A 25,979-nucleotide genomic window follows, 5' to 3' on the forward strand; every position below is an offset into this window, starting at 1 on the left:
AGGTAGTTATAGTTAGGACCCTCTTACCATAGGAAATCCGCAACATTCTATTTTGAATAACTTTGGCGCCGGTCGACGAATCCTCGCCAAATTTTCAAAATAGGTGGGGCGCTGCGCTCCGCTCCTACCCTGAAAGTCTCGGGGGGATTCGTCAAGCGGGGGCTGAGATAAAAGGGGGGTCCCAAAACGCGTTTTTCCCATGCATTTTTCCATAGGACCTTTAGACACAGCTACAGCCCGAACGGCTGAACAGAGTTCCTTGAAATTTGGCAGAGAGGTAGTCCTCAGGTCAAGGAAGTGCCTTTTGTAGGTTTGGTGTAAATCTGTTCAGTAGATTCTGAGAACATAGCCTTTAAATCAATATATATATCTGAGCCAGCTTACGGTGCGCTTACGGTGCGCTTACCGTACGCGTACGGTGACGTGCGCGAGCGCGATTCTGATTGGCTGATAGATCTTAGTAAACATTCGAATCGGTCGAAACCAGGAAGCGGCGGCCGCCATTTTCTCTCTTGCACTCTGAGTGGGGATTAAAAAACAAAGGACAAAAACATGTAAAGGGGCTGTTTAGACAGCTCCTAAGCACCTAGCCATGTTGGGGGAGTCCCCAAAGATCCCCCAAGGCCAAAAACGGAATTTTAATTTTTTCGATAATTTCGCCGATTACGCTTACCGTACGCGTACGGTAAAATTTTTTGTAAAAACAAAATTATCCATACTCTCCCCACCCCATGTGCAAATGGTGCCCGAAGGGCACCATTTGTGCATGGCATATTACAGATGTGAAAAATTAAAATATTACCTTTCACAACGAAGCGCATCATATGTCCTCCATGTGCGCACGGTGCGCGAAGCGCATCGTGCGTACATGGCCCATCTAGCGTAACGTGGGCTACGCGCACAGGGTGCCCACCGTGCGTGCACGGCACTAACTGCGTAAAGTGGGCGCGCGGTGCGCGAAGCGCACCGCCTTCTCACTTCTCACTTCTCACTGTTCTCACTAACTGCGTAAAGTGCGCGCACGGTGCGCGAAGCGCACCGTGCGCGTACGGAACGAACTGCGTTAAGTGGGCGCGCACGCCACGAATGGCGTAAAGTAACTTAGCATTTAAAAAACCGTACAAATTCACTGAAAAAACCATAGGTTTCACACACGTTATAGTTAGGAATTAGCATTTAAAAAACCTTGCAAATTCACTGAAAAAACCATAGGTTTCACACGTGTTATAGTTAGCGGAAATTTTACTGATGATAAACCAATGAAATTCCCCCGTTATAGTTAGTGCAGGCAACTATAACTCACGCGACCGCAATCTTCTGCTGATGACATATGTGTCTTTATGAAAAAAAAATATTTGTAATATATGTAAAGCTAAAAATTTATGGAAGAAGACATAGGCAAATAAGTGTCTAAATACAGTATTAGCATCAGCAGAGGATTGCGGTCGCGTGAGTTATAGTTGCCTGCACTAACTATAACGGGGGAATTTCATTGGTTTTTTATCAGTAAAATTTCCGCTAACTATAACACGTGTGAAACCTATGGTTTTTTCAGTGAATATATATATATAATAATTTAGTATTCCATTTAGTTGATAAACTCCTTTATGTGATCTAAGACACCGGTCCCGTCCTCAGAAATTAGAATACAGTTTAGTGGCTCACCCTGTCTGCATGCTCGGAGCGAGCATGATTGTTCTGTTATGTTTTGGGACATTGAAGGAACAGATAGATTCTGGAGGAGTGTTGGGTGGGAAGATGTGGAGGAGTGTTTGGCGGGAAGATGTGGAGGAGTGTTTGGCGGGAAGATGTGGAGGAGTGTTGGGCGGGAAGATGTGGAGGAGTGTTGGGCGAAAAGATGTGGAGGGGTGTTGGGCGGGAAGATGTGGAGGGGTGTTGGGCGGGAAGATGTGGAGGAGTGTTGGGTGGGAAGATGTGTTGGGTGGGAAGATGTGGAGGAGTGTTGGGTGGGAAGATGTGGAGGAGTGTTGGGTGGGAAGATGTGGAGGAGTGTTGGGTGGGAAGATGTGGAGGAGTGTTGGGTGGGAAGATGTGGAGGAGTGTTGGGTGGGAAGATGTGGAGGAGTGTTGGGTGGGAAGATGTGGAGGGGTGTTGGGCGGGAAGATGTGGAGGGGTGTTGGGCGGGAAGATGTGGAGGAGTGTTGGGCGGGAAGATGTGGAGGAGTGTTGGGCGGGAAGATGTGGAGGGGTGTTGGGCGGGAAGATGTGGAGGGGTGTTGGGCGGGAAGATGTGGAGGGGTGTTGGGTGGGAAGATGTGGAGGAGTGTTGGGTGGGAAGATGTGGAGGAGTGTTGGGTGGAGTGTTGGGCGGGAAGATGTGGTGGAGTGTTGGGCGGGAAGATGTGGTGGAGTGTTGGGCGGGAAGATGTGGTGGAGTGTTGGGTGGGAAGATGTGGTGGAGTGTTGGGTGAGGAGTGTTGGGTGGGAAGATGTGGAGGAGTGTTGGGTGGGAAGATGTGGAGGAGGGTTGGGCGGGAAGATGTGGAGGAGTGTTGGGTGAGGAGTGTTGGGTGGGAAGATGTGGTGGAGTGTTGGGTGGGAAGATGTGGAGGAGGGTTGGGCGGCAAGATGTGGAGGAGTGTTGGGCGGGAAGATGTGGAGGAGTGTTGGGCGGGAAGATGTGGAGGAGTGTTGGGCGGGAAGATGTGGAGGAGTGTTGGGCGGGAAGATGTGGAGGAGTGTTGGGCGGGAAGATGTGGAGGAGTGTTGGGCGGGAAGATGTGGAGGAGTGTTGGGCGGGAAGATGTGGAGGAGTGTTGGGCGGGAAGATGTGGAGGAGTGTTGGGCGGGAAGATGTGGAGGAGTGTTGGGCGGGAAGATGTGGAGGAGTGTTGGGTGGGAAGATGTGGAGGGGTGTTGGGTGGGAAGATGTGGAGGGGTGTTGGGCGGGAAGATGTGGAGGAGTGTTGGGCGGGAAGATGTGGAGGAGTGTTGGGCGGGAAGATGTGGAGGAGTGTTGGGCGGGAATATGTGGAGGAGTGTTGGGCGGGAAGATGTGGAGGAGTGTTGGGCGGGAAGATGTGGAGGAGTGTTGGGCGGGAAGATGTGGAGGAGTGTTGGGCGGGAAGATGTGGAGGAGTGTTGGGCGGGAAGATGTGGAGGAGTGTTGGGCGGGAAGATGTGGAGGAGTGTTGGGCGGGAAGATGTGGAGGAGTGTTGGGCGGGAAGATGTGGAGGGGTGTTGGGCGGGAAGATGTGGAGGGGTGTTGGGCGGGAAGATGTGGAGGAGTGTTGGGCGGGAAGATGTGGAGGAGTGTTGGGCGGGAAGATGTGGAGGAGTGTTGGGCGGGAAGATGTGGAGGAGTGTTGGGCGGGAAGATGTGGAGGAGTGTTGGGCGGGAAGATGTGGAGGAGTGTTGGGCGGGAAGATGTGGAGGAGTGTTGGGTGAGGAGTGTTGGGCGGGAAGATGTGGAGGAGTGTTGGGCGGGAAGATGTGGAGGAGTGTTGGGCGGGAAGATGTGGAGGAGTGTTGGGCGGGAAGATGTGGAGGAGTGTTGGGCGGGAAGATGTGGAGGAGTGTTGGGCGGGAAGATGTGGAGGAGTGTTGGGTGGGAAGATTTAAAAGGGACTCCCCTCCTGCCCTGTAGATCGAGGTGAGTCGCCCCAAGACTGCTGATGCTGGTTGCCTCGACTGGCGGGAATCTATGTAATTAAAGCGCCCCAGTAGAATGTGGCCGCTGTTTCTATGCGTTCTTCCCCTCTCCCGCTGCAATAGGGATTGGCGTAAAAAGCTATTTTTATAACGAATACAACCAGGGGCGTAGGAGACACTAAAATTCTGGGGGGGACAGGGACAACCTTGTGCACTTTCCAGTGACCCTATGCAAATCACCGCCCGTTAAACAAATACAATTGCATACTTTCGGAGTGAAATATTGAGAAAAGCAGGCATGTAGTCACAGTTTGCATGTATGCTTTATTGTTATTTACATTCATATAGTAATGAGACCAAATGTTTAAAAAAAACATATATATGAATCTTGCATCTTAATGCACAAAGCAAACAAAGGCCGCTGACTTAGGGTGGGGGCGTCGTGTTTGCAAGTGAATTATGGTTTGAAAAGTACCTGCTGCTGCATTCCTGGTCTCCAGCAATTTTCAGGCAACAATAAAAATGTGAAGATAACTTTGGTGATTAATGTTCTTTTTTTGAGAGGGATCAAAGGCTTGTCTAGTGAAAGTTTTAATTCAAAAGGTCAGTGAGTTACTGCTTTTGTCTGAGATATTCTTTTGGTTTTGAAGTTTATAAGTTAAAATCCTATCATTGAACAGTGAGCTATTAACCGTCATCAAAGAGCTGCATAAAAACTTCAATGTATAGATTAGAACATTATGATTTTTCCCCAGTCTTTCCCTATCCTAATGTTGGAAAATGGGTTCATTAGGATAGAAATCAATTCTGATTATTGAAGAGAACCCCCCCAACCATGGTGTTATGTTTTACATTCTGAGTTTGTGTTTCTCTAGTGTTGCAAAGCCGCCCTGGGCACTCCCCAACTTTTTGCTGACTGGTACTGGTGGTACCTAACTGACTGACCCTGGCCTCTGCCTAAACAGCCAGTGCTATTCTGAAAGAGGCACTTAAAAATACAGTGAAAACACCTACATACACTAGGGTGCACTATGGGTTAGGGTACCCCTATGATTGGCATGACCTCTCCTATAAGGCCCTAGTACATAATAGGGCAGGGGGATTAGAACTACTTTTAAGTCCCTAGAATATAATAAGGCATGGCAGTTTAGAGGCCAGCAGCCCTTTCTGCGCTTGCATGTGTGCACTGCTGAAGCCTGAGGTCAGTTTAAAAGTAGCCCTGTGTTATAGGGCTACTTTTAAAATGCAAATTGTGCCCAAACTCGACTTTTGGGTTTGGGGAACTTAAAAATCGATCAACTACAATGTTGGGGCAAAATTAAGTGGAAAAATGTTTTCCACTTAACTATGGCTGTATCATTTTTGCCACATAATACATCATCTGCTGCATAATCTAACGATTTCCTCCAAAACAATTTTGTAGCTCAAACGGATCCCAAATTACTAAAAGAAATGTGACTTGTGTTGCTGTGAATTTAGGGCCCTTTGCAAAGGTTAGTAAAGAAAACAATTCCTAAGAAAACAATTGGTCCCAGACACTCCTAATGACACTCAAATTAATACCTGTAGGAGAGTGTAGTATGCAATCAATTCATACAACCGAAAATGTATAATGTAAAGGCACATTCAACAGGGAAATCTCATAGATAAGAGGCCAACCAAAGTCAATTAAATTGCAAACATCAATTTATTTCCCGCTGAATCATATTCATAAAATGCAAACTTAGGGGCTGACTACGATGGCAGGCGGACTTCAGTACCACCGCCATCGAATCGGGGAATGGGACCGCTGGCCTTCAAGGTGGAGGCCCCACGATAAGCATCACAATGCGACTGCCACTACGGTGTTCGCAGTGCCTATCTTTTACATTGCAGCAGGTGCTGCTGGCTGCATCATCCGCCGCAAAGTAAAAAAAAAGGAACATGTTAAATATATCGGTGCCTGCCACATGGTGCAGTGATATGTTGTGGGGCATCATAGATGCCCCCCAGGACCCATGTCTGGGGGCCAGGGGTAAAGGGGCCTGCTACGGACCCCCAATGTCCCTTTCGCCAGCATTTCCATGGCAGGTGAACCGCCATCGATAAGCTGGCGGGTAAGGGACATCGTAATCCCTGCTGCGGTGCATGGTAGGCACCACCAGCATTGTAGGAACCACGAGCCCCTCCACCACACCGGCGGGCTCAAGAAGCCCGTCGGGTGCGTGGTGGTTGGTCTTTCCGACTGCCAGGTAACCACCCGCCATTGTAATATGGCGGGCTGTGATGCAGTCACCAATGGCGGTGGGACCGCCACCGACGGGGTGACGTGGCGGTCCCACTGCCATTATAATCACCCCCTAAGTTTGGTGTGCATGCAAATCCTACATTGCCAACCCCTGGCAAGTTGCACTGCTAGTGCTGGAAAAAGGCCAATGGAGGTACCAATGGGTGAGGTGGACTGGCCTCAAGGGTCTTGTGACCTCAGTGACAGATTCACTGTCGATCTAGGATGTGCTTCTTCATATGCCTGCCCGTAAGACTGGAAGTGAACTGCAGTATGGATTGTGGTGGACAGGTCCACCTGCGGGTGCTAAGACACCTGGGCTTCTAAGGTCTATCGGGCCTTCTAAGGTGTAGCATCGGCATAAGTTCTGTCAGGAGGAGTGTGGTATGGTGAACTGGTCATGAAGGTCTGAACATGGTTCTCCAGTTCCAAATTCAGCAGCTCTGGCCAGAGTGCCACATTCTCTCCCACACTGAACACCATACTGCCCCACTGAGAGAAACTCGCACTGCCTTCAGCACAACTCAATTGTGCTGCGACTAAATTCAAATTATGCACTAGACAACAGTAAAATGCTGCCTGAAAAAAAATCAATAACACCCTGGAAAAAGCAAACACTCATAGGGAATGCAAGAATAAGCAAAGCATGTGAACTGTAATCAGAAAAAAACATGGTTACCTTAACGGTTTTAAACTCATTATTCAGAAATCAGTAAGTGATTTTGCCTGAAAAGTTCAAGACATGGCTACAGGACCAGGAAGGGACCCCTTTCAATGTCCATTGCTTATATCCTTTCAAAATGTATGCAGTTTGGTTTAAAAAAGACCACATCCCCAAACACAGAGCCGCATTTTATAAGCTAAAATAATTAAAAATTTGAAAACGATGATATTAAATGTTTCCACTCTACCCATCAACCAGGTATTTCAGTCCCTTTAGGAATGGCGCACTTACCCACCCTGGGAAAACAATGTTGTTCAAAGAAAGAAGATAAAAAGAAAGTAGCGCTTTCACTGGCAAACTCTGTAAAGTGGCGCTAATGTGTGTGGGTGTAAATAACAGTCTGGCCTGTCTGCTGTCCACTCTGTATTGCTTTATTTAGGTATTTAACAATTTTTTCTCTCCATTCCGAGGTTTTTCTTTTCAGGTGAAAACGGTCAGAAAAAAAGGACATTTACAGCCAAAGTGCTCAGCCTTTTTTGGATCAATTTCACAGGGGAACAAATAAAGAAAAGGAGAGGTAAGAGAGAGTACCTTAAGAGCTGCCTCTTGAAAGCAGGAGCGAGACAGAGACAGAAAGAGATGGAGGAATAAAGAGAGGAGGGCAGCCGCCAGAGGCAGGTCAGGGGTAGTGGACACGGTCCTTGCCATGAAGGAAAAGAGACAGCGTTTATTTTTTCTCCGTTCTCTGCCCTTCCCAGAACGGCTGAGCCTTCCTGCAGCAGAACAAAAGGCCGAGGGCGGGTGGCCTCTGACTCCAGGCAGGTCAAGTGCAGGGCCATTAGGTAGCGCTTTCGCGTGCTAATGGCCCTGCGATAACAGAAGGGAGAGGGGAAATTCCTTTGTCCCCTCGTCCCCCCCACCCTTGTCCCCCGTGTCCCCCCACTCCAAAATCTGGGGGGGATATATCCCCCGCGTCCCCCACACTTCCTACGCCCATGAATACAACCGTGAAAGTGCGAGTGCGGCGCTTAAAGTGCAGGATGCCTGGGCCCTAGGATGAAATGTAAACGGCGTCCGAGCTCAGGGTGAGTCCGGTGCCTTGGCTGGTCTCGTTAGGAAGTGCGTGTGCACGGGTCTAGGTATCTCAATGTGAACCCTCGTGCACAGGGTGAGCCGTGCACTGCGGAGGTGCTGTTGATGAATGATGGAGGCAGACAAGGGTAGACCGTGACCCCGGAGCAAGGGCAGCAGGGCTCTAGGGTCGTTATCGCGAGAGCTGCGGGTGCAACGGGCTTTGCATTGAAATATTTTACCCGGCTTGTAAAGCCCACATACACTGTCCCAGCGGGGCTTTAGGCTCAAAGCAGAGCTATCTACTCTCGCCCCTTCCCCTCGTCCGCTGCAGCCCTGGCCTCAACCTGCTTAGTACATCGCTGGAGGGCTGTCACCAGTGCAGAGTTTGACCGATGTCCGCTGGTTCGAAGGAGGCCAGCGCTGCCTCTGGGCCTCGGTCCTTCCACATGCTTCGAGGGAGTTCCCACCGCTCCCCCATAAGTGTGGATACGTCTTCCAGACCCTGGTCTCATAGCCACAATCCCCTGCGCCTCGTCTTCTCCACGCAGGAGAGTCCATCGAGGTCGGTGGTACCCCATCTTGTATGTCATTCATTGGTCCAATCATTACAGAGTTCGCTTAAGTGCCTCTGTGGTTTCAACGGCCTGCGAGGATGAAGCGTCATCAGCTGTGTGTGCGTCGAGGCAGGCCTTGTCCTCCAGCAGGGAGAGCCCTTGTATACTCGCTTTTGGCAGCCTTTTGGACTCCCGATGGCTAGTGGGTAGGTTCCAGGTGCTCGTTAGACCCAAGGGTATTCAAGGCTCGAGACAGGTCGCACCTTGCCAGGGAGCTGGGTTTTTGGTTCCAGCTCAGACCAAAGGTAATGGCCCAATGAATCTTCGTTTGCTGACCTGAGTTTGACATCACACCGTGAAGGCTGCCGTCCGGGCCAGTAACTGCTCAGCTGTGCCAAACTCGGCCTTCTCTGGGCTGGAGGTGAGTGGGCGGGTAGCTTCAGCATTGATCTGTGGGCCTAGAGTAGCATTGTGTCCAATATTACGCTATCCCGCCCCGTGAGAGCCTCGCTTCCGTAAGTTAAGGTTGGAAGACCCTTTGCTTGGGCCAGCTGGAGGATCGGTGTGAGTGTGGGACCCGCAGTTTTGTGTAGAGGGCCTGAAGGTCGAAGGTCAATACGTTGCGCTACTTTCTGATTTCTTAAATTGATCTGTGTATCTCCCGTTCTGGTTGAAGTAGACTCCTAGGTACTTAAAACTTTTAGTTGACTCTAACTTTTCTTGGTCTAGAAACCACGTGGGTTTTTGTGGTATAGTCCCTTGAATTATCAGGATTTTAGTTTTCTTTTTGGTATTTGTCAGGCCGTTCGTAGTTGAGTGGGCTGAGGTTGCGTCAAGAAGACGCTGCAGGCCGCCCTTGGTTCTACTGATCAGCACTGGGTCATCCGCATACAGCAGATTCGAGAGCTGAAAGCCCCCCAGTTTGGGTGGGTGGGAATTAACTGCGTTTAATATGGAAGTCCGGTCAGATAAGAACAGGTTAAATAATTTTGGTGCGAGGACGCAGCACCGCTTGAGACCTTGCGTGGTTTTGATTGGCCTGGACAAGCGAGAGCCGTCTTCGATTCTTATTCTGACATGTGTCATTGTGCTGTAATTCCAGAGCTTTAGTAGGGCACCCTGGATATTAAGCAGGGCCACTTTCCGCCAGACCCTTCCCCGGTCGACCCTGTCCAATGCAGACCAGTAGTCCATAAAGCCCAGGTAGACTGGTTGGCTGTTGGACTCTGCCTGGTCAGATGATAGGGAGAGTGCCATAATGTTGGTTTGCTTTGAGTTGGTGGAAGGATGGTATTGGCCGCGGCACAATGCTTAAGCTCTTCTTGTAACACCCCTGCGAAATATTTGGCGTCATTGTCCATTAGAGCTATTAAACGTTAGTTCCCAGGGACCCTCTTTGTCCCCACCCTTGAATAATACAGATTTTGTGGAAAGAGGTTAATAGTGAATAGATATTTTTTCCCCTCAAATGTGTTTGAAATGCTTGAATTCTAGAGTGTGGAATGAATGTAATTGTATCTTACAGCTTTTATAATGTGCTCTTTAAGCACATTATAAAATGTGGCTAATTGACAATGGCATGCAAGCCCAGACTTCTGGTTAAAGTACTGTTCTGCCCAATGCCACTGGGAACCCAACCCGCTCCACCCTCTACCTCAGAGGTGTGAGGCTCTGGTGAGCATCTCTCAAATATTGAGGCATTTTGACTTCTAAAGGGATTCATGTACTTTTAGGAAGAGTTGTTATTTGCACTTTGAGAATAAAACAGAGTTCAGGGCAAAGTGAACCTAGTATTCCCTTTCGTCTTGTAGTCCCATGGTACTGGAGTGTGAGTTCACACCGGGCTGCTGGACTCTTCTTAGGGCTGACACTATTCACAAGTAACTCAGAGAAATGGACTCACGGGGTTTGTTTCCTTGGGGTTTGCGTAGCAGTGATTCTGAAGCGGGGGGCAGGTCTGCTCATCATTGGTAAGCTGGGGAGAACTGGCTGCGAGTCATCGGCTTCTCGAGTGCCATCTGAAGAGGTGCTGTGGGGTCCCGGCGATTAGTTCCTGTAGCTCAGTGCATATGTAAGACCTGTGGCAGAAGTCACCTGAGGAATTGCCTGAGATGTATCCATGTCCAAGGATACATAACAAATTAATGTATAATAGGGGCATTGGTAACAAGACCTCTAGACTTGTCGGTTGTGGTCACCCTATGCATACACCACAACAGACTGGGGTTTAAGCTGTACAATGCCACCCTATGCATACACCACAAAGAAGTGGGATTTTAGCTAGACCTGGTGACCCCATGCATACACCACAATAGACTGGGGTTTAAGCTAGACATGGTCAACCTATGCATACACCACAACAGACTGGGGTTTAAGCTGTACAAGGACACTCTATGCATACACCACAAAGAAGTGGGATTTTAGCTAGACCTGGTGACCCCATGCATACACCACAATAGACTTGGGTTTAAGCTAGACATGGTCAACCTCTGCATGCACCACAATAGACTGGGGTTTAAGCTTGACGTGGTCGCCGATGGATACACCACAACAGACTGGGGTTTAAGATAGACATGGTGGAGGTAGCTTTTAAACGTCCCCTCTTTATACCCAGAGCTGTTCCAACTGTTTGTAGTGATTTTATGAAATCCCATTACGGAGAAACCATTTCAACTGAATTGTTTAAGGGAAATATTCAAGGTGAATGGCATCGTACCATGTCAAATAAACCAACTTGTAAAATGTAATATTACAAATGCTATGAAATGCTGTTCAATCTTGAAGACGAGTTGTCTCTCTTAAACTGATCATTTATTGCTTTACTTCCTATATATCTGTTTATGCAAACATATATACATTTAGATATCATAATAAAGGGGGGGGGGGGTTTGGGTGATTTCCCCCCCCAAAACGAGTGAGGATTGCGCATCTTTTCATAGAAAGATGATTTCATAAAAAAAAAATCTGTTAGTGGTTGGTATTGGCAATATATATCACCCCATTTCTAAAAAGGTTGGATTTAAACTTGAATATCCTCCCTGTGATACTGCAAGGGCCTGGCACAAAGGTATTCGCTTATGTTGACGAAATAGCCTTGGTCACTCCCAACCCTGAGCGGCCTGTAATGGCAGTACAAGAAGCAGCTTTGACCGCTGGGTCGCTATCCGGGTGTTCTTTGAATAAGGAAAAGGCACCGATTATTAATGAGTACGCATCCTTAGTTGGCAGTAGAGTGGTCGAGAGAGTAATCTACTTGAGAGTTATCTTAAGGGCTGAGTTGGATGAGCTTCTTAACGTAAACTTGTCGCCGTTAGCTCAGGAAAATAAAGAACTCGCTGGGTAGGCTGGATAACATGCACCTGACACGGGTGGGCAGATGCAATTTAATTAAGATATTTTTTTTTCCCCCCAAGCTTTTGTATCTTATGAGAGCTGACCCTCTTGTCTTCTCTAACTAATGGCTGAAGAAATTTGAAAGTATGTTCTCACAATTTATCTGGGTTTATTTGAGACCAAGAAATTCGGTCATATTCCTGTAGCTGCCTAAAGAGCGTGGGGGGGAGAGTGCCCTTCCTAAGCTCAGACTATATTACAGGGCTACACTGTACGGCGCTTCTACGGGAATGCCCCATCCGCGAGGTGCAGAGGTATCCCTCTCCACATGAGTTCCTAACTGGTCCCGAAGCCTGTGGATGCTTATGGTGGGTGACAGCAAGATTTTAGATCTTCTCAAAGGGTACGCTTCTAGACTCTCTTGGCCGCGTTTAAAGTTTGGACTCCCGTGCGCCAACTGTTGGGTTTAGGCAGATTGAACTTTTACACTCCCCTCCAGAGTAATAAGATTCTGCCCAAGAGTTTCGATGATCTATATAGGATTAATTGGTTTAAGGTTGGGATTAATAAAATAGGGTGTTTTTTATTTATCATCCGGTATTATTTCTTCTGGTGAGCTCGGATCAGATTTTAATCTCAGCCATAGAGAACTTTTTAAATTCCTTCAAATTAGAAGATGTTTGCAGAAGAAGGGGGAGGGCAGGGGGTTTGGTAAAAATGAGCTGTAGAGAAATTGAATTATTCACTCAACCCGCCCCTGTGTAGGAAGCATATATAACTTTCAGAACACTCTCATGGAAGAGGATCTGGAAAAGTGCTCTGCAAAGTGGCAACAAGATTAGATGCTACGGACTCTGAGCTTCAGCCGGCATCTTCAGTAGCACAAATGTTTTTAATCTTCAGGTTCCATTTTATAAGACCTCCTTTTTACTATACTACACCCCACATCGAGATGCTAAATGGGGCGAAGGGAAACAAACGCACTGTCCACGCTGTGCCCTTTATATGGTAGATGTTGTACATATGTTTGCAACTTGTAATTCTCTCTCCTCGTTAATAAATGAAATTTAATGGCTTTTTAAGAAATAAATTGTTTCTGAACATAGTTATGAAACCCGCTAATTTTGTTGGGAATACAAAATAGCGTCCGTATGGAGGGAGGGGCTCTGTTAAGTACTGCTATGTCCGTATTCATGTTATGTATTGCCTCAGCCTGGTTGGACTCAAATCCTCCTTTTCAGCAATGCCTGGGTCGGTACATAATCTGGGAAAAGCTATATAGGCTTGAAAGGGCTATCGAGTCAGGGGAAAAAAAGGACTAAGAATTTGGAACCACTTCTCTGAGCTGAACAACCGAATGTATAAACTGCACGTGCACTTTAGGGATTACTCGGATCTAAACCTGGTGGGTGTGAGTGTGTTGATTTTATACCCAATTAGTTTACCCTCTGCACCTAAAATTGGTTGTTAAATGATGAATTGTACTGAGATGTTGTTGTTAAGAGCTTAATTCACAGAAAATCTTGTTTTTTGGGGGGATTATGCTTGATCTTTTTTTTTTCTTGGAAAACTACTGGGTGGGGCGAGGGCAGAGGGATAACATTGAAAAATTTTCAATAAGACATTTAATAAGAAAAAAACTGCTAGTGAGAAACCATGCATTTGAGTTAATGTCGTAAAATTCTGTATTTCTCTTTCTTCCTTCACTGGGATTTGATATGGAGTATGCTACTTTTTCCCCGTATACTCGGTTGTAGATATACTGTACCTTCTAATTTTTAAGTACAGTAAAATAATTTTGGTAAGTTTTTTCTTTTTCAGTTTTAATGTTATTTTTGATTTAATTGTCTTTCCTTTAAAATTGTTTTATTGAATGTTTCTTAAATGTTGTTCAGAGATGAGTGACCTGAGTGGGTCACATCAGTTGTAGATATGCTCCACTACAGTGCTGGGTGCATACTGTCGGCCATGGGAGAACTGTTTGTCTCGTCGAATCCTTGGCCCGTTGCATCGCATCTTATGCCTCGGTTTGGCCTTCCTCTGACGTCCACCACACCTTGTTGGATTAGAGTCATCTTCTTTACGTCTTGTCCCTATGACGGTCTTCTGCCAAGCTCTACGTCCTTGTTGGGTATTCCTTGTGCCCGCTACTCTAGCTTTCTCGGTGGCTTGAAACTGAAGTGAGTTTCAACCTCCCTCAGTCTCAGTACATCGACTGGTGCCTTCGGAAATCCTATAGGTGAACTCAGAGTTGCGATTGCAACTGTAATCGATCAGTCTGTGACCAAGGAGCCAACGTCGCAGCTCTCTGGAGGTGCTTCAGGCCGATGAGGTTTTCTAGGGGCTTAGACGTCCAATGCTTGTCTTTTGAGATGTCTCCCATCTTTAAAATTGACATTAATTTTGCAAAGAGACTGTTCTCCAAGAGACCTTGTGTTCGTGGGTTTTGATCCTGCATCAGATATCCTCTTGTTTCTGCTGCTGCTCTTGATGCACAATAGATATCCAACCGCCTTCCTGCTAATTTTTAGCTTCATTTGGCCTGCTCGTCTCTACTCTGGACGAAAAGCAACAATTCCCAAGATGCTCAACAACGTTGCAGCATTTAAAAATGCATTACATACACCTCTAAAAAGAGAATCTCATAAAATATTAAGAGAGTCAGTCGATAATGTACTAAAACATCCTCACTTGACCATTTCGGAACAGCTTCTTCTCCGATTCGCTCCTGCCTTTGCCGTTTTAGGCTCCTTTCTCACTTTGTGTCTCAATTATTCGATCTTCCTGGTTGTACAAGCTCTTCGTTGCCAAGTCCTTTTTTTAAACTGTGCCGCGGGGTGAACGACTCCCAAATCGTGGTGTCAATATAAAGCTCTGTAGCCTCGCTTACTGCCGCCTAACTCCCCTCCGAGTTGGGGAGGGCCTTAACTAGATTTACCCGCCCACTCGCCCACCTCCAGGAGGAGTAAAGAGCAGGAAGTGTGCAACTGACTTTTGAGGAAGCCTTGGCAGACACATGCTTCTGTGGCTTTTACGCCACGCACGACTACCGGAGGAAGTTACAATCTGATTGTACGGGGGTGGTCACAGAAATCTTTCCAGAGGCCATTTGAAGCACATGAATGCATCTGGTTTGAAGCAGCTTATGGCCAGGCTACATGATGCTGTTCTAGTGAGGTGCTGTCATCCCATTGGGATGTCCCCTCTGATTACATCTTCTGATGCATCCCAAGGTCACAAACTACAGCTCAAGAAGACTTGCTGTAATTTGGATGTGCAGCCTGCCCCCTTTCTCAAGTCAAGGATTGGCACCCTACCAAAGGAAACCCATGGGATTGAATCTTAACTACACCCCAAAAAGTGTGAGGCCATAGGTGGGTCTGGTCGTTCATTACAGCCGTTCCCACGTCTGATCCCACGACTGGTTTGTGGATGGTCCATTGAAGGAGCTTCTTAAAGAGACTTTTTAGGGATGCTGGATGGATGAGGAAGATATCTCTGTATTAAAAGCAATACCTTAAAAAATAGAAATTACAGGCATAAAACATTAGCACACGAGCGCCACCACCTAAAAATACCACAGGAAGAGAAAAAGAAGCTGACAAATTCCACCGAGAGGAACAGCGATCTAATCCCCTTTTTGTTTCCTTGTGATCCGCCCACACAGCCCATCCTGCTGCATGTTGTTCTAGATTCTCCGTGGTCCCACTTTAAACCACAGAACGTAGCCCCCCACAGTGCCGCTGCCACTGCTGTGACTGGTAAATGGGGAGGCGCTCTCCTTCTGCAGACCCTTGGTGCTGCCGGTTGAATCCAATACCCCATAGACATCTTGGTCCAGGGCAGACCGGCTTCTGCTAACCTCTCCCTTCCATCTGCTGGTTTCAGGCAGTTGTCATAATGGACTTTTCTAGCTTGAGCAGACTCTTTATCCATGACCATATCTTGGATGTGGGTTTATTTATTGCCAGGAACATGTTTTGCATAAGGTGCTCAGGCAGTGAGTGCAAGATCTGCCTTGCTGTGGTCCTCACCACAGCATCGCCCGTTGATAGGAGCAGACCCTCATCATCCATCCTCGGAGAGAGCCACCTCTGCCCTCTCGATGGATGTGCCTAAGCTTATGTGCCATTCTATTTGGGTTTTGTGTAGTCCACTGTCCTCTGCATGATGTGGCGTCTTCCCAATCTTGTGACGTTGATTGACACTGTCCTTTGAAGGCAGTGGCCATAGGGTAGAAGCGGGCCTGTAGTGCATTAGTAGATGTGCAGTCCAGTGGACAGCAGCTTGTTGCTGTGCCGGTGTGTGAGTAGCAAGCAGTCCGAATATGGCATTTCACCCACCAGTTACTTCAATGATCACCTACTGGTGACAACCTTTGTGTTTTTAAAATAAATAAATACATCTCTGCCATTCACCCTCCTGCGGTATCTAAGAAGAGAACACAAACATTGGCGACTATAACCGGATGTATGACATTACAACGTGGGTTTTTACCACGCGTGCAGTTACATCGCATGCGTTACAACGCATGCGATGTTACAACGCTATGCCATTAGAACGCAAGTCTTTACATCGACTTGCGCTAGATGGCGTGCTGACATTAAAAAAGTGTAATTTACTAATCCACCTCCAGTCCACTTAACAGTAGGGAAGGTGTTGGGATAGTAAACGCAAAAATTACAATTGATGGACAGAATGCAGAACAATGTCATACATTCACCCCAGTACAGAGATCTGGGCCTAAATCCATCGTTTTTTTACTCACCATGCCATTCCAGTTTGAACCCAGCCATATGCAAATCAGTCTTGACCCTGTGCCCCATGGGAACAGTCCAGCCCGAACTGCCAAGCCAGGTTCTCCCTGGACTGGAAACAAGCATCCTAGGACCGGTTTCGGGCTTTCAGCCCTCGTCAGCCAGGATAGCTTGATTCCAGTGGCACGGAGAGCAAGGGACTCACGTCTGAGCATACCCTTCCCACTCGGGGTGACAAATGCAAAAATAACAATTGATGGACAGAATGCAGAACAATGTCATACATTCACCCCAGTACAGAGATCTGGGCCTAAATCCATCGTTTTTTTTGCTCACCATGCCATTCCAGTTTGAACCCAGCCATATGCAAATCAGTCTTGACCCTGTGCCCCATGGGAACAGTCCAGCCCGAACTGCCAAGCCAGGTTCTCCCTGGACTGGAAACAAGCATCCTAGGACCGGTTTCGGGCTTTCAGCCCTCGTCAGCCAGGATAGCTTGATTCCAGTGGCATGGAGAGCAAGGGACTCACGTCTGAGCATACCCTTCCCACTCGGGGTGACAAATGCAAAAATAACAATTGATGGACAGAATGCAGAACAATGTCATACATTCACCCCAGTACAGAGATCTGGGCCTAAATCCATCGTTTTTTTGCTCACCATGCCATTCCAGTTTGAACCCAGCCATATGCAAATCAGTCTTGACCCTGTGCCTCATGGGATAGTAAACTACACTATTTGTAATGTTAGCACGCCATCTAGCGCAAGTCGATGTACAGACTTGGCGTTGTAATGGCATAGCGTTGTAACATCGCATGCGTTGTAACGCATGCGATGTAACTGCACAGCGTGGTAATAACCGCGTTGTAATGGCTGTTCCCCCTATAACCCTGCTTATGGTTGAAAAAAGAATCGAACTAGAATTAGAGAGCTGGAAAGAGCCATCACTTTAAAGATTTGTGAACATTTGAGCAGATTGGATTTTTGCCAGAGACATGCATTCCATCTCGTCGCTGCAGCCACCCCGAAGGCTTGGCCTCCTACGGTTCCAGGAGCACCTTTGGCATCTCCAAAGAAAACGCTACCCTTGATTCTTCAGTCGCAACGCGGATGGTACAGGAGAAACACTGGCCGAAGGATGAATTTTTGAGTTGAACATGGCTTTTTGTATTGGACACAGACTTTGAAACAATCAAGTTTTTTAAATCAGCGGCCAGTGTAGATTTGTGAATGCCGGAGCGCTCTGGTTCACTGGGCATAGCCCAGGACTAATCTTCCAGCAAGTTCTGGACTAGCTGAATATATACTCAGCGACTCGAGAATTCATTTTTAATCAAGAAGACATTTTGTATCTTTTCTCTTGTCTCGTTCCGCCCCCATCCTCCCATCCTCCCTTCAACTCCAAGCTCTCCACCTGGTCTTTGTTAGGATTGTTGTTGAATCTGCACAGGAGACGCTTATGATCTGCTCAGAATCCTGCGGATCCAACGGTTACTCTGAAAGGGTCTCCGATACCCCGTAGGCCTTATCCTCGCCATAGACTTATAATGCAACTACCTTACACAGAGTGCCATGTCTTGATGGAGTTTCTGAACCCATACGTCCCCTGTATGGATTTATTTTTGCTGCTAATGTGTTCCTTAGTTGGGAAGCGGCGACAGAGATGACGCGTCTCCACGCTGCGTTACGCTGCAGAACTTTAAGAGGTGGCGTGCGGATGAGCAGCATGCTCCTCCCAGCATAATACTGAACTGCATGGATTAGAGAAGGTAAACTACAGTGCTTTGAGTGTTAGTGGACCAGACACAGATATGTATACTTCACTTGATTCGACATGGGCCCCTAGTGCCGGGCTCCCAGATGTAGGGTGCTGCCTTCAGTGGTGGAACTCCTTCATCCCCAGGCTCCCAGGGCGCTGAGTTTAAGCTTCAGAGAGTTGTAGGGCACTCGCCGGCAATGCCACTTCCTTTGCTGCTGACCAGGGTTGGCGTGCAGTGTAAGGTACAAGGGCTTCTTTTTCTCCAGTTTAACCTGTTGTTTATTTGTGGGGTGGAGGGGGAGGGCTAAAGTCTGTATCACTTAAGGTAAATGATAGATCTATTAGGATGCCTTTTGGTTTGTATATAACACCACAGAATTGTCCTAGACCAGGGGTCATATGGTGGGCATCTTCACTTGGGAAACTTTCTGCCTCTTACAGCGTCCTGCCGGAATATATGGAGGATCTAAGTTGGCTCCAACACCTTGCAGGGCTATGCACGGTGAATAAGCACCTCAGTAAAGTGCGATACCTTTTCAGTACCTTCAGAACACCTACAGGTGCACAGACCACAAGCCAAGGTAGCAATCGAGATCGGAATCTTGTCCAGTAATCTCATACTTGGCGAGACCTTTGTAAGCCACAAGCCACACTGGCTCCCGATCCAGAAGAGATGCCAGTTCAAGATGCTGACCCACGCATACAAAGCCCCGCACGACGAAGGACCGGCTTACATCCACTAGCAAAGCCAGCGCCTTGAGACCCTCACGGTGATTTGCTGCGCTTTATGAATCCTGATTGATTCCTATAACTCGTGTGATAGACAACAAGCTTCTAAAACCATGGAATGCATTCCTGTAGAATAATTTGGAACATTTCTTCTGAAGACTGACCAGTAAAAAGCAAGTGGGCACTCCTTTTGAATTGGAGCACCCCTAGAAGAATCTTTATCCAACAAGACATCCGGATTCTTCACCGTGCGGAAGTGAGAGGGCAAGGGACCTGAAGCTCACCTCCAGTCATGAGTGGCAGTCGGAGAAAACCCTCGGGTGGCATTATCCGTTCACTCGTCCATCGGAGCAAACTCACAATCCGCTTTGGGAGAAATCTTCACCATATCTACCTATTTCAGTTACAAAGCGGTTTATTGCAGTACTTGTGCTGCATAGCACCGACATATGAGCTGACTGTGCATTATAAGAGTTTTCATTTTTTTAAAGTTCAGCAGGAAAAAGGAACACGCATTACTCAAACCCATAGGTTTGTCTTACATGAGCTCACGCAAGCAGCCCTTGGTCATGACTTTGTTTACAAGTTTGAGCACAGTAAAGTCGGACCTATGTTTATTTAACTCATTTATTTATTTAACTCATTTGTATGGCGCGGCGAATAATCCCCAGTCTTTACAAAGAAGAAAAAAAACAGGCATTGAGCACTTAGAAAATTCTCAGAAATGACAACCGAGAGTAAATGGCCATTTGATCAGGATGAGTGACGTCCCTTCTAGTGTCTGTCCCGTTATGAGACTTGATGTGTTATATAACAGTGATATAGACCCGTATGCTCCTTTGAGATGATTGCACATGGGGGTAGAGTCTTTGACACCCGGATGTGGGGGTAACCTGTGTTTTGATTGAGCTGGTTGGACTGCGCATGCCCAGATCTCGATAAATCATGGGTACTTGCAAACATTTTCCCAGGGGTCAAAAAATGTGGTCAGTGATGTGACCGAGGGCTGCATTGAAGCCAGCAGGGTGGCTGTTGAGGGGGCAGGGGAGATAAGGTGGGTGTTGGGAACGCGAAGCATGTATTTCTAGTGGCTGAATTGCACAATGTGAAACCAGAATATCTGGATCAATCCTGGCTTCCCCACCTGATAACACTGTGATGCTAGGCAATTGATATTTCATTTTCTCTCCGTTTACTTCATTATCACATATATATAAGATGACCTTCAAATACAAGACTCCAGGATTTGCGCTGTACAAAACCTTCTGTGTTTGATTTAATAAACTATGAAGTTGTTTCTGTTTAATCACAAACCAGGGTGCACATAACTGACTTCCCTCTTAGTTCACTACTGGCATTGTTGTCAAGGTAGGTGGATAGGTGAAAGCCTAAATGTTTCTAAATTCATGTTTGAAAACTATCACTATTCGAAAATTCTTATCAATGCACTGATATAAACTGATGTACTAAGGTGAAACGTCTCTGAAGGTTAATGAAATACACCTTTTGAGTGTACTTTATCACATTTTACTGCAAAATGTAATTAACATTTAAAGAAATGCTTGCCCGTTTATTTAACATCTTTTTTAAGTTTAGTGGAGTCAAACAGCATCCAAGTGCTTCGTTGAAGCAGGTCAGGAGGGCCGCATGCGGCCCCCGGGCCATACTTCGAGTATCGCTGTGTAGACTATAGAAGCACAGAGGGAGCCGCAGGGCGAAGAGTTTGAGTGATCAGAGTAACCGATTGAGGCATACTCTAAGTGAGTGAGCCCGCTGTCGGTCGATCACTCCCACAAACATGTAAATCACACAACCTTTGTGTTTCACTTTAATATATTACACATTGAACATTGAGTGACATTTATTGCAATTCTTTGGGCTACATTTGAATACACTACATTTAGTGTGATGGAGTTATCATTCAGAATGTTTTGCTTTCAGTGGGAGGTGCTTCTTTCCAAGATGGTATATCTGTTCAGCCAATAGGCTGTGCCATCTTCCTTTAGTTAGTGAAAACATTGCACCGCATGCATTGCAAAGGAAGCGCTTCCTTGGAGATAGAACAAGCATTGGCATAGCCATTGGGACCTTATGAGTGTTTTATAATGATTATCGAAATATTTCCTCTTCACTGTGCTCGCTTACATGTTAGACAGAAAGCTGAGAAAATCAATGTTTGTAAACCCACCCTGCTACTTTATTCCCTGTATCGTATATGCACGATTAATGAATTGCTGTAAAGATGCAGTTGGAGAAATCATTACATTGAACATAGCACATACCTGCTCCTCGGTTTCTATAGTCTGGACCCAAATAACAATTAAAACTGCTCTGAGACTCCCGTCTCAAAAGTTAGAGGTAGCAAACCTACTCTCGATAAGGTTGCCGAAAAGCGATGCATGCATGGTTTAAGTCATTTTTTTAGACACAGTTTAGCAAGCAATAGCTTTAATTTATCTGTGAATGCGTGTTTTAACATTTGGCATTGTTGAAATAATTAAACGGCTAAGCCCCTCAGGGGAGAAGCTAAACTGTCCTCTCAAAAGCATAGTGGAGGGCACATAAGGGGACATAAGTGATGCCTGGCGCCAACTGGGAGCACCAAACGTGGCTGTGCCCACAGGCTCAGGTGCGCCCTTTCTCGTCCGAAGCTCGGATGCCCACCCCTTCAGTTTTACGGGGGCTCGTTTTCTCTCAGCGTACGCCGATGCTGACTAAAAATATGTATGTACATGACTCCAATGAGGGCATCTCAAATAAACCTCCCTTCGTGGATCAACTAAAACACTTTTATTATATAAAAAGAAAAAACAAAGTGGGCGGAGTGCATGGATAATGGAGCTGATCAGAGCTCTTTGTGTTTGTGCGAACCTGGCAGGAAACTGCTTTGAACCCTGACAGCGAGAGGCGCTGAACCCTAACCAGAAAATCCTTTGAGGGAATAAAAAAATGTGACTCTCACAGGAAAAGCCTGCGTATATCCCGATACATAAAACAAGCAAAAGCGAAAGCACGTGACCCAGGAGGAATGCAGCTTCCACCCTGCGCGCTGCTGCTCGCTCCCAAGACCCAAACACTATGGGAGTGAACGTTTAGAGAAAAGGGGGGACATGCACCCATCTTTGGCCATTTGCGTGCTTTCATTATTAAAAGCCACATGCAAAGGCCAATGCAATGTGTGGGAGACCCACACGGAGAAGTCTAGGGAAAGTTTGGAGTGCTTACAAGAAGCCTCCCCATAATGCAGCGCATGCATGCTGCACTAGGCTCGACCTAAAAATGCGCTCAAAGCTCAAAAGCCTGTAGTTGAAGGAGAGACCTTTCAAAGCTCATTGTGGGTTTATTGTTTACTAGAGGTCTACCACACTGCTAAAGTGGTCATTCCAGCACAACTCCATCCCGAACTGTAGAAATTACATACACCCTTGGCACATCTGCTCCTGGAGTATTGTTTCACATCGTACAAGCTTCTGTTTGTCAACCTCACCCTCCTATCGGGTGCCTAAATAGGGCCTTGAGGCAGAGACTTGAGTAAAGCATGCAGATCTGCAGGAGGGGAGGGCTATCAATGTGTGGCTAGAAGTGAGGTTGTGTTGTCTTCCACCCTGTGGTCTCCCCTACATGATGGCCCTTTCTCCTTGCATCCTTTACTGGAGTGCCATGCTTTGGTTACCAGGCACTTCCTGGGAGTTGTGCCGGAGGGTAGCGTGGGTCGGTTTGCTTTGTGTTTGCCTTATTGCGGTGGTGACTGTGTGCGTGGAAACCCCGTGGTTAGTGTTGTCTTGGAGAGTGTGGTGATAGATGTGTTTGACCCTTGCTCCCCGCTGACCATCATCTTGGAGGATGAGTATAAACAGAACTTTGCTGAGAGATGTAAGTTGAGCGCAATGGATAGAAGACCTGGAGGGTGTGATGGGCATGTAATTCAGATGAAAAGTTTTCCATGGCCTCAATTGAGTTTTCAGAAAGAATGATTCCAACTAATATTTGTATTTCGTATGTGCAAGGTTGCATTTTGTGGGTGGGCTCACCAAAAAATCTGTGTTTTTCTTGATCGCAATGCAGCTCCATAGATCCAAGTCCATGACTTGTTGGAGGAGTGTTGAGTTGGCATATTATTTTCATGATGTGTTTAGTGCGGCTAATCACCCCTGAGGGTATCCAGGTGCTGGTAACACTGCTTCAACTGCCATCACGCTATAATTTGTATTTCGAATTTGCTGTTTTTGAACATTCCGTTTGCACCTTTGGACATCCAACTCCATGTGTAAGATGGTGTCATATTGAATTTTGTTGCAGCATTTCATTATGTGGCGCTTTCCCACCTCTTGTCAAGATTCCAAAGTACTCAGCAGACCAGGGCTCACCGACTCAGATTCCGAGATGCACATTGTAGTAGTGTAACCTAGTAGTGTTGAGCATTGGTGTCGTGTGAGCTTGTTCTTGGAAAATGCAGAAGTATGAGGATAGGTCCACAAGGGAAGTGCGCAGACAAGTCTGGGTGTCTGATTGCAAGTAACCAGAGCAGGTTCGTGAAACTGCCCCTTCACCCATCCAAGAAGAGTCCTTCATTGCCTGCATTAATAAGTGAGTCCACTTGGAATTCCATGACAGGGGACCCCAGGCCGATGATCTTGTATGAAGCAAGTCCCGAGAGACCCCCTGAGAAGCATTTCCCTGGCTACAGGGCAAGAAGCAGGTAGCCTGTCCTATTGCCATCTGCCCTGCAGTTTGCACATGCATTGTTGCTCTCTGTTACGATGGCAGGCGGGTGCACAGCAAGAGTGTCATGGGATCTTGAGTTTAGAGCAGGCAAAGCTACAGATCGAGTCTTAAGAGATGCACAGCTTCTGTTGTCCTACTGTAGTTGCATAACTTCCGGCCAACCTGCCCTAATTTCTTCCATGGCATTGTCATGGGTGGTCCAGCTGTCGCATAGTGTGTTGTGGGTGTTGACGCTATTCATATGGCCAGTGACGGGAGACTTGTCGGCTCATGCCATCTAGGGCTTCTGGAGATAGGATAAGGAAATATAGAAGTGACTCAAGATTATAGGAGCCCCCTTCTAGGAAGCCAAGAGGTGTTTTGGCTGGTTGGGTGTCGGTAGCTTATATACATTTAAATGGCAGAAACATTTGTGTACCCCTGGTTTTGCAGCGTGAATCGGGATTCACTATGCTGTGCATTATTCCGCCATCTAGTGGTTGGGTCAGAAATTGTAGTATTTCTTCTCTTTTGGTTCCTGGGCTCCTTTTCTTGGTGATCTTCCTTCTCTGGTGGGCGCATCATTTGCATTCGGCGTGGTAGCTCTGGGGTTTGGTGTTCACTCCAAGGAGTTGGATCGGTGAAACTGTGTGTGCAGTGAATAGCTGTTGTAAGGTGTGCTGTCTGGCCACCAGGCGTGCGGTCTGTGTGGCCACCAGGCGTGCGGTCTGTGTGGCCACCAGGCGTGCGGTCTGTGTGTCCACCAGGCGTGCGGTCTGTGTGTCCACCAGGCGTGCGGTCTGTGTGTCCACCAGGCGTGCGGTCTGTGTGGCCACCAGGCGTGCGGTCTGTGTGGCCACCAGGCGTGCGGTCTGTGTGGCCACCAGGCGTGCACTCCCTGGGTGCGCAGGCTCTGCAGTACTGGTGCACACGGTCTACGTGACCTGAATATACGCAGCCTCGGTCTGGATGCCGCGTACATGAACATGTGTCTGATTTGTTGCTCTGTCTTTGCAGCATTCGCAGTGTGATGCAGAAGTACTTGGAAGACCGAGGCGAGCTCACCTTCGAGAAGATCTTCTACCAGAAAATAGGTATGGAGGCTCCTGGGCCTAATATTCTAGAGCTCTTCATCATGCCTTGTTATCTGAAGCAAATATGTGATTACTTGTTAGAAAAATGCAATGTTTACTTGTGTAAAGGCCCGTTGCCAAGTACAACTCTCCTTCATCGCCGACACAGCCACCACTGCCCACCACCACCTGCTTGGCATCTCTCCTCACCCTCCACTCTTCCCTCACCCCAACTAACATGCTGGCCCTTGTTGAGCAGGGTTACTGCCGGAGCCTGCTTCTGAGGTGTACCACTGTTTCTTATTCCCATTCACAAAAGTCCTGTCTTGCCACCTGCACTTCTTTTGGAGGAGTGAGTTCCCAGGTCCACTTACACCTCCCCCTGTGGATTCCAGACACACGTCCTGCTTCAATCGCCTTGTTCTGATGTTTGAGGCCTTCCCTGCCCCGCACCAAGGGCGCTCCATATTCTTTCTCATTCAGCTGAACAGTAGCTCCCCACCTGGAAGGTCCCCTGTGCACTTCAACTCCATTGTCTTTCTACCTCTTGCAATCCTTCGCTGGAAGCATCACCGCCTGCACCCCAGGACATTCAAGATGGCGCACATCCAACATGTTTCATGCACGCGGGCGTGGTGAATCCCAGAATCAGAGCATCTATTTGGTGTTAGGTGCACGCAGCGCGTGTTGAATCTCAGAAGCAAAGAGCAACTAGTGGGCGTTGGGCGCACGCGGTGTGCCGTAAATCCCAGTATCAAAGGGTAGATATTTGGGATTAGGTGCATGCGGCCCTTGGTAAATCCCAGAATCAAAGAGCATCTATTTGGCGTTGGGTGCACGCGGCGCATGGTGAATCCCAGAATCAGAGTTTTGGTCATTAGGTGCAATAGGTGCATGGTGAATCCCTCAATCAAAGAGTATCAGGCACTAGGGTCATGCGGCGCTTGGTGAATCCCAATCTATTTGGTGTTAGGTGCACGCGGCGCTTGGTGAATCCCAATCTATTTGGTGTTAGGTGCACGCGGCGCTTGGTGAATCCCAATCTATTTGGTGTTAGGTGCACGCGGCGCATGGTGAATCCCAGTCTATTTGACGTTAGGTGCACGCGGCGCATGGTGAATCCCTGTCTATTTGACGTTAGGTGCACGCGGCGCTTGGTGAATCCCAATCTATTTGACGTTAGGTACCCGCGGCGCATGGTGAATCCCAGAGTCAAAGAGTATCTATTTAGCGTTAGGTGCACTAGGTGCATGTTGAATCCCTCAATCAAAAAGTATCTATTAAGCATTAGGGGCACGCGGCGCATGGTGAATCCCAGAATCAGAGTTTTAGGCATTAGGTGCATGGTGAATCCCTCAATCAAAGAGTATCAGGCACTAGGGTCATGCGGCGCTTGGTGAATCCCAATCTATTTGGTGTTAGGTGCACGCGCCGCATAGTGAATCCCAGTC

At 47.4% G+C, this 25,979-nt stretch overlaps 1 protein-coding gene across 1 annotated transcript in view; it reads left to right on the forward strand.

The window, feature by feature from the left end:
* The window catches only part of GRK2 (G protein-coupled receptor kinase 2), a 345,084-nt gene that overhangs the window by 111,322 nt on the left and 207,783 nt on the right, over window positions 1-25,979 (forward strand). Inside the window, exon 2 of the mRNA XM_085651617.1 lies at window positions 24,473-24,549. Within this exon, the coding sequence (XP_085507743.1) occupies window positions 24,473-24,549 (77 nt within the window). The remainder of the gene's footprint in view (window positions 1-24,472; window positions 24,550-25,979) is intronic.

Source organism: Triturus cristatus, chromosome 4_1, assembly GCF_964204655.1.
Source record: "Triturus cristatus chromosome 4_1, aTriCri1.1, whole genome shotgun sequence".
Taxonomy (NCBI): Eukaryota; Metazoa; Chordata; class Amphibia; order Caudata; family Salamandridae; genus Triturus; species Triturus cristatus.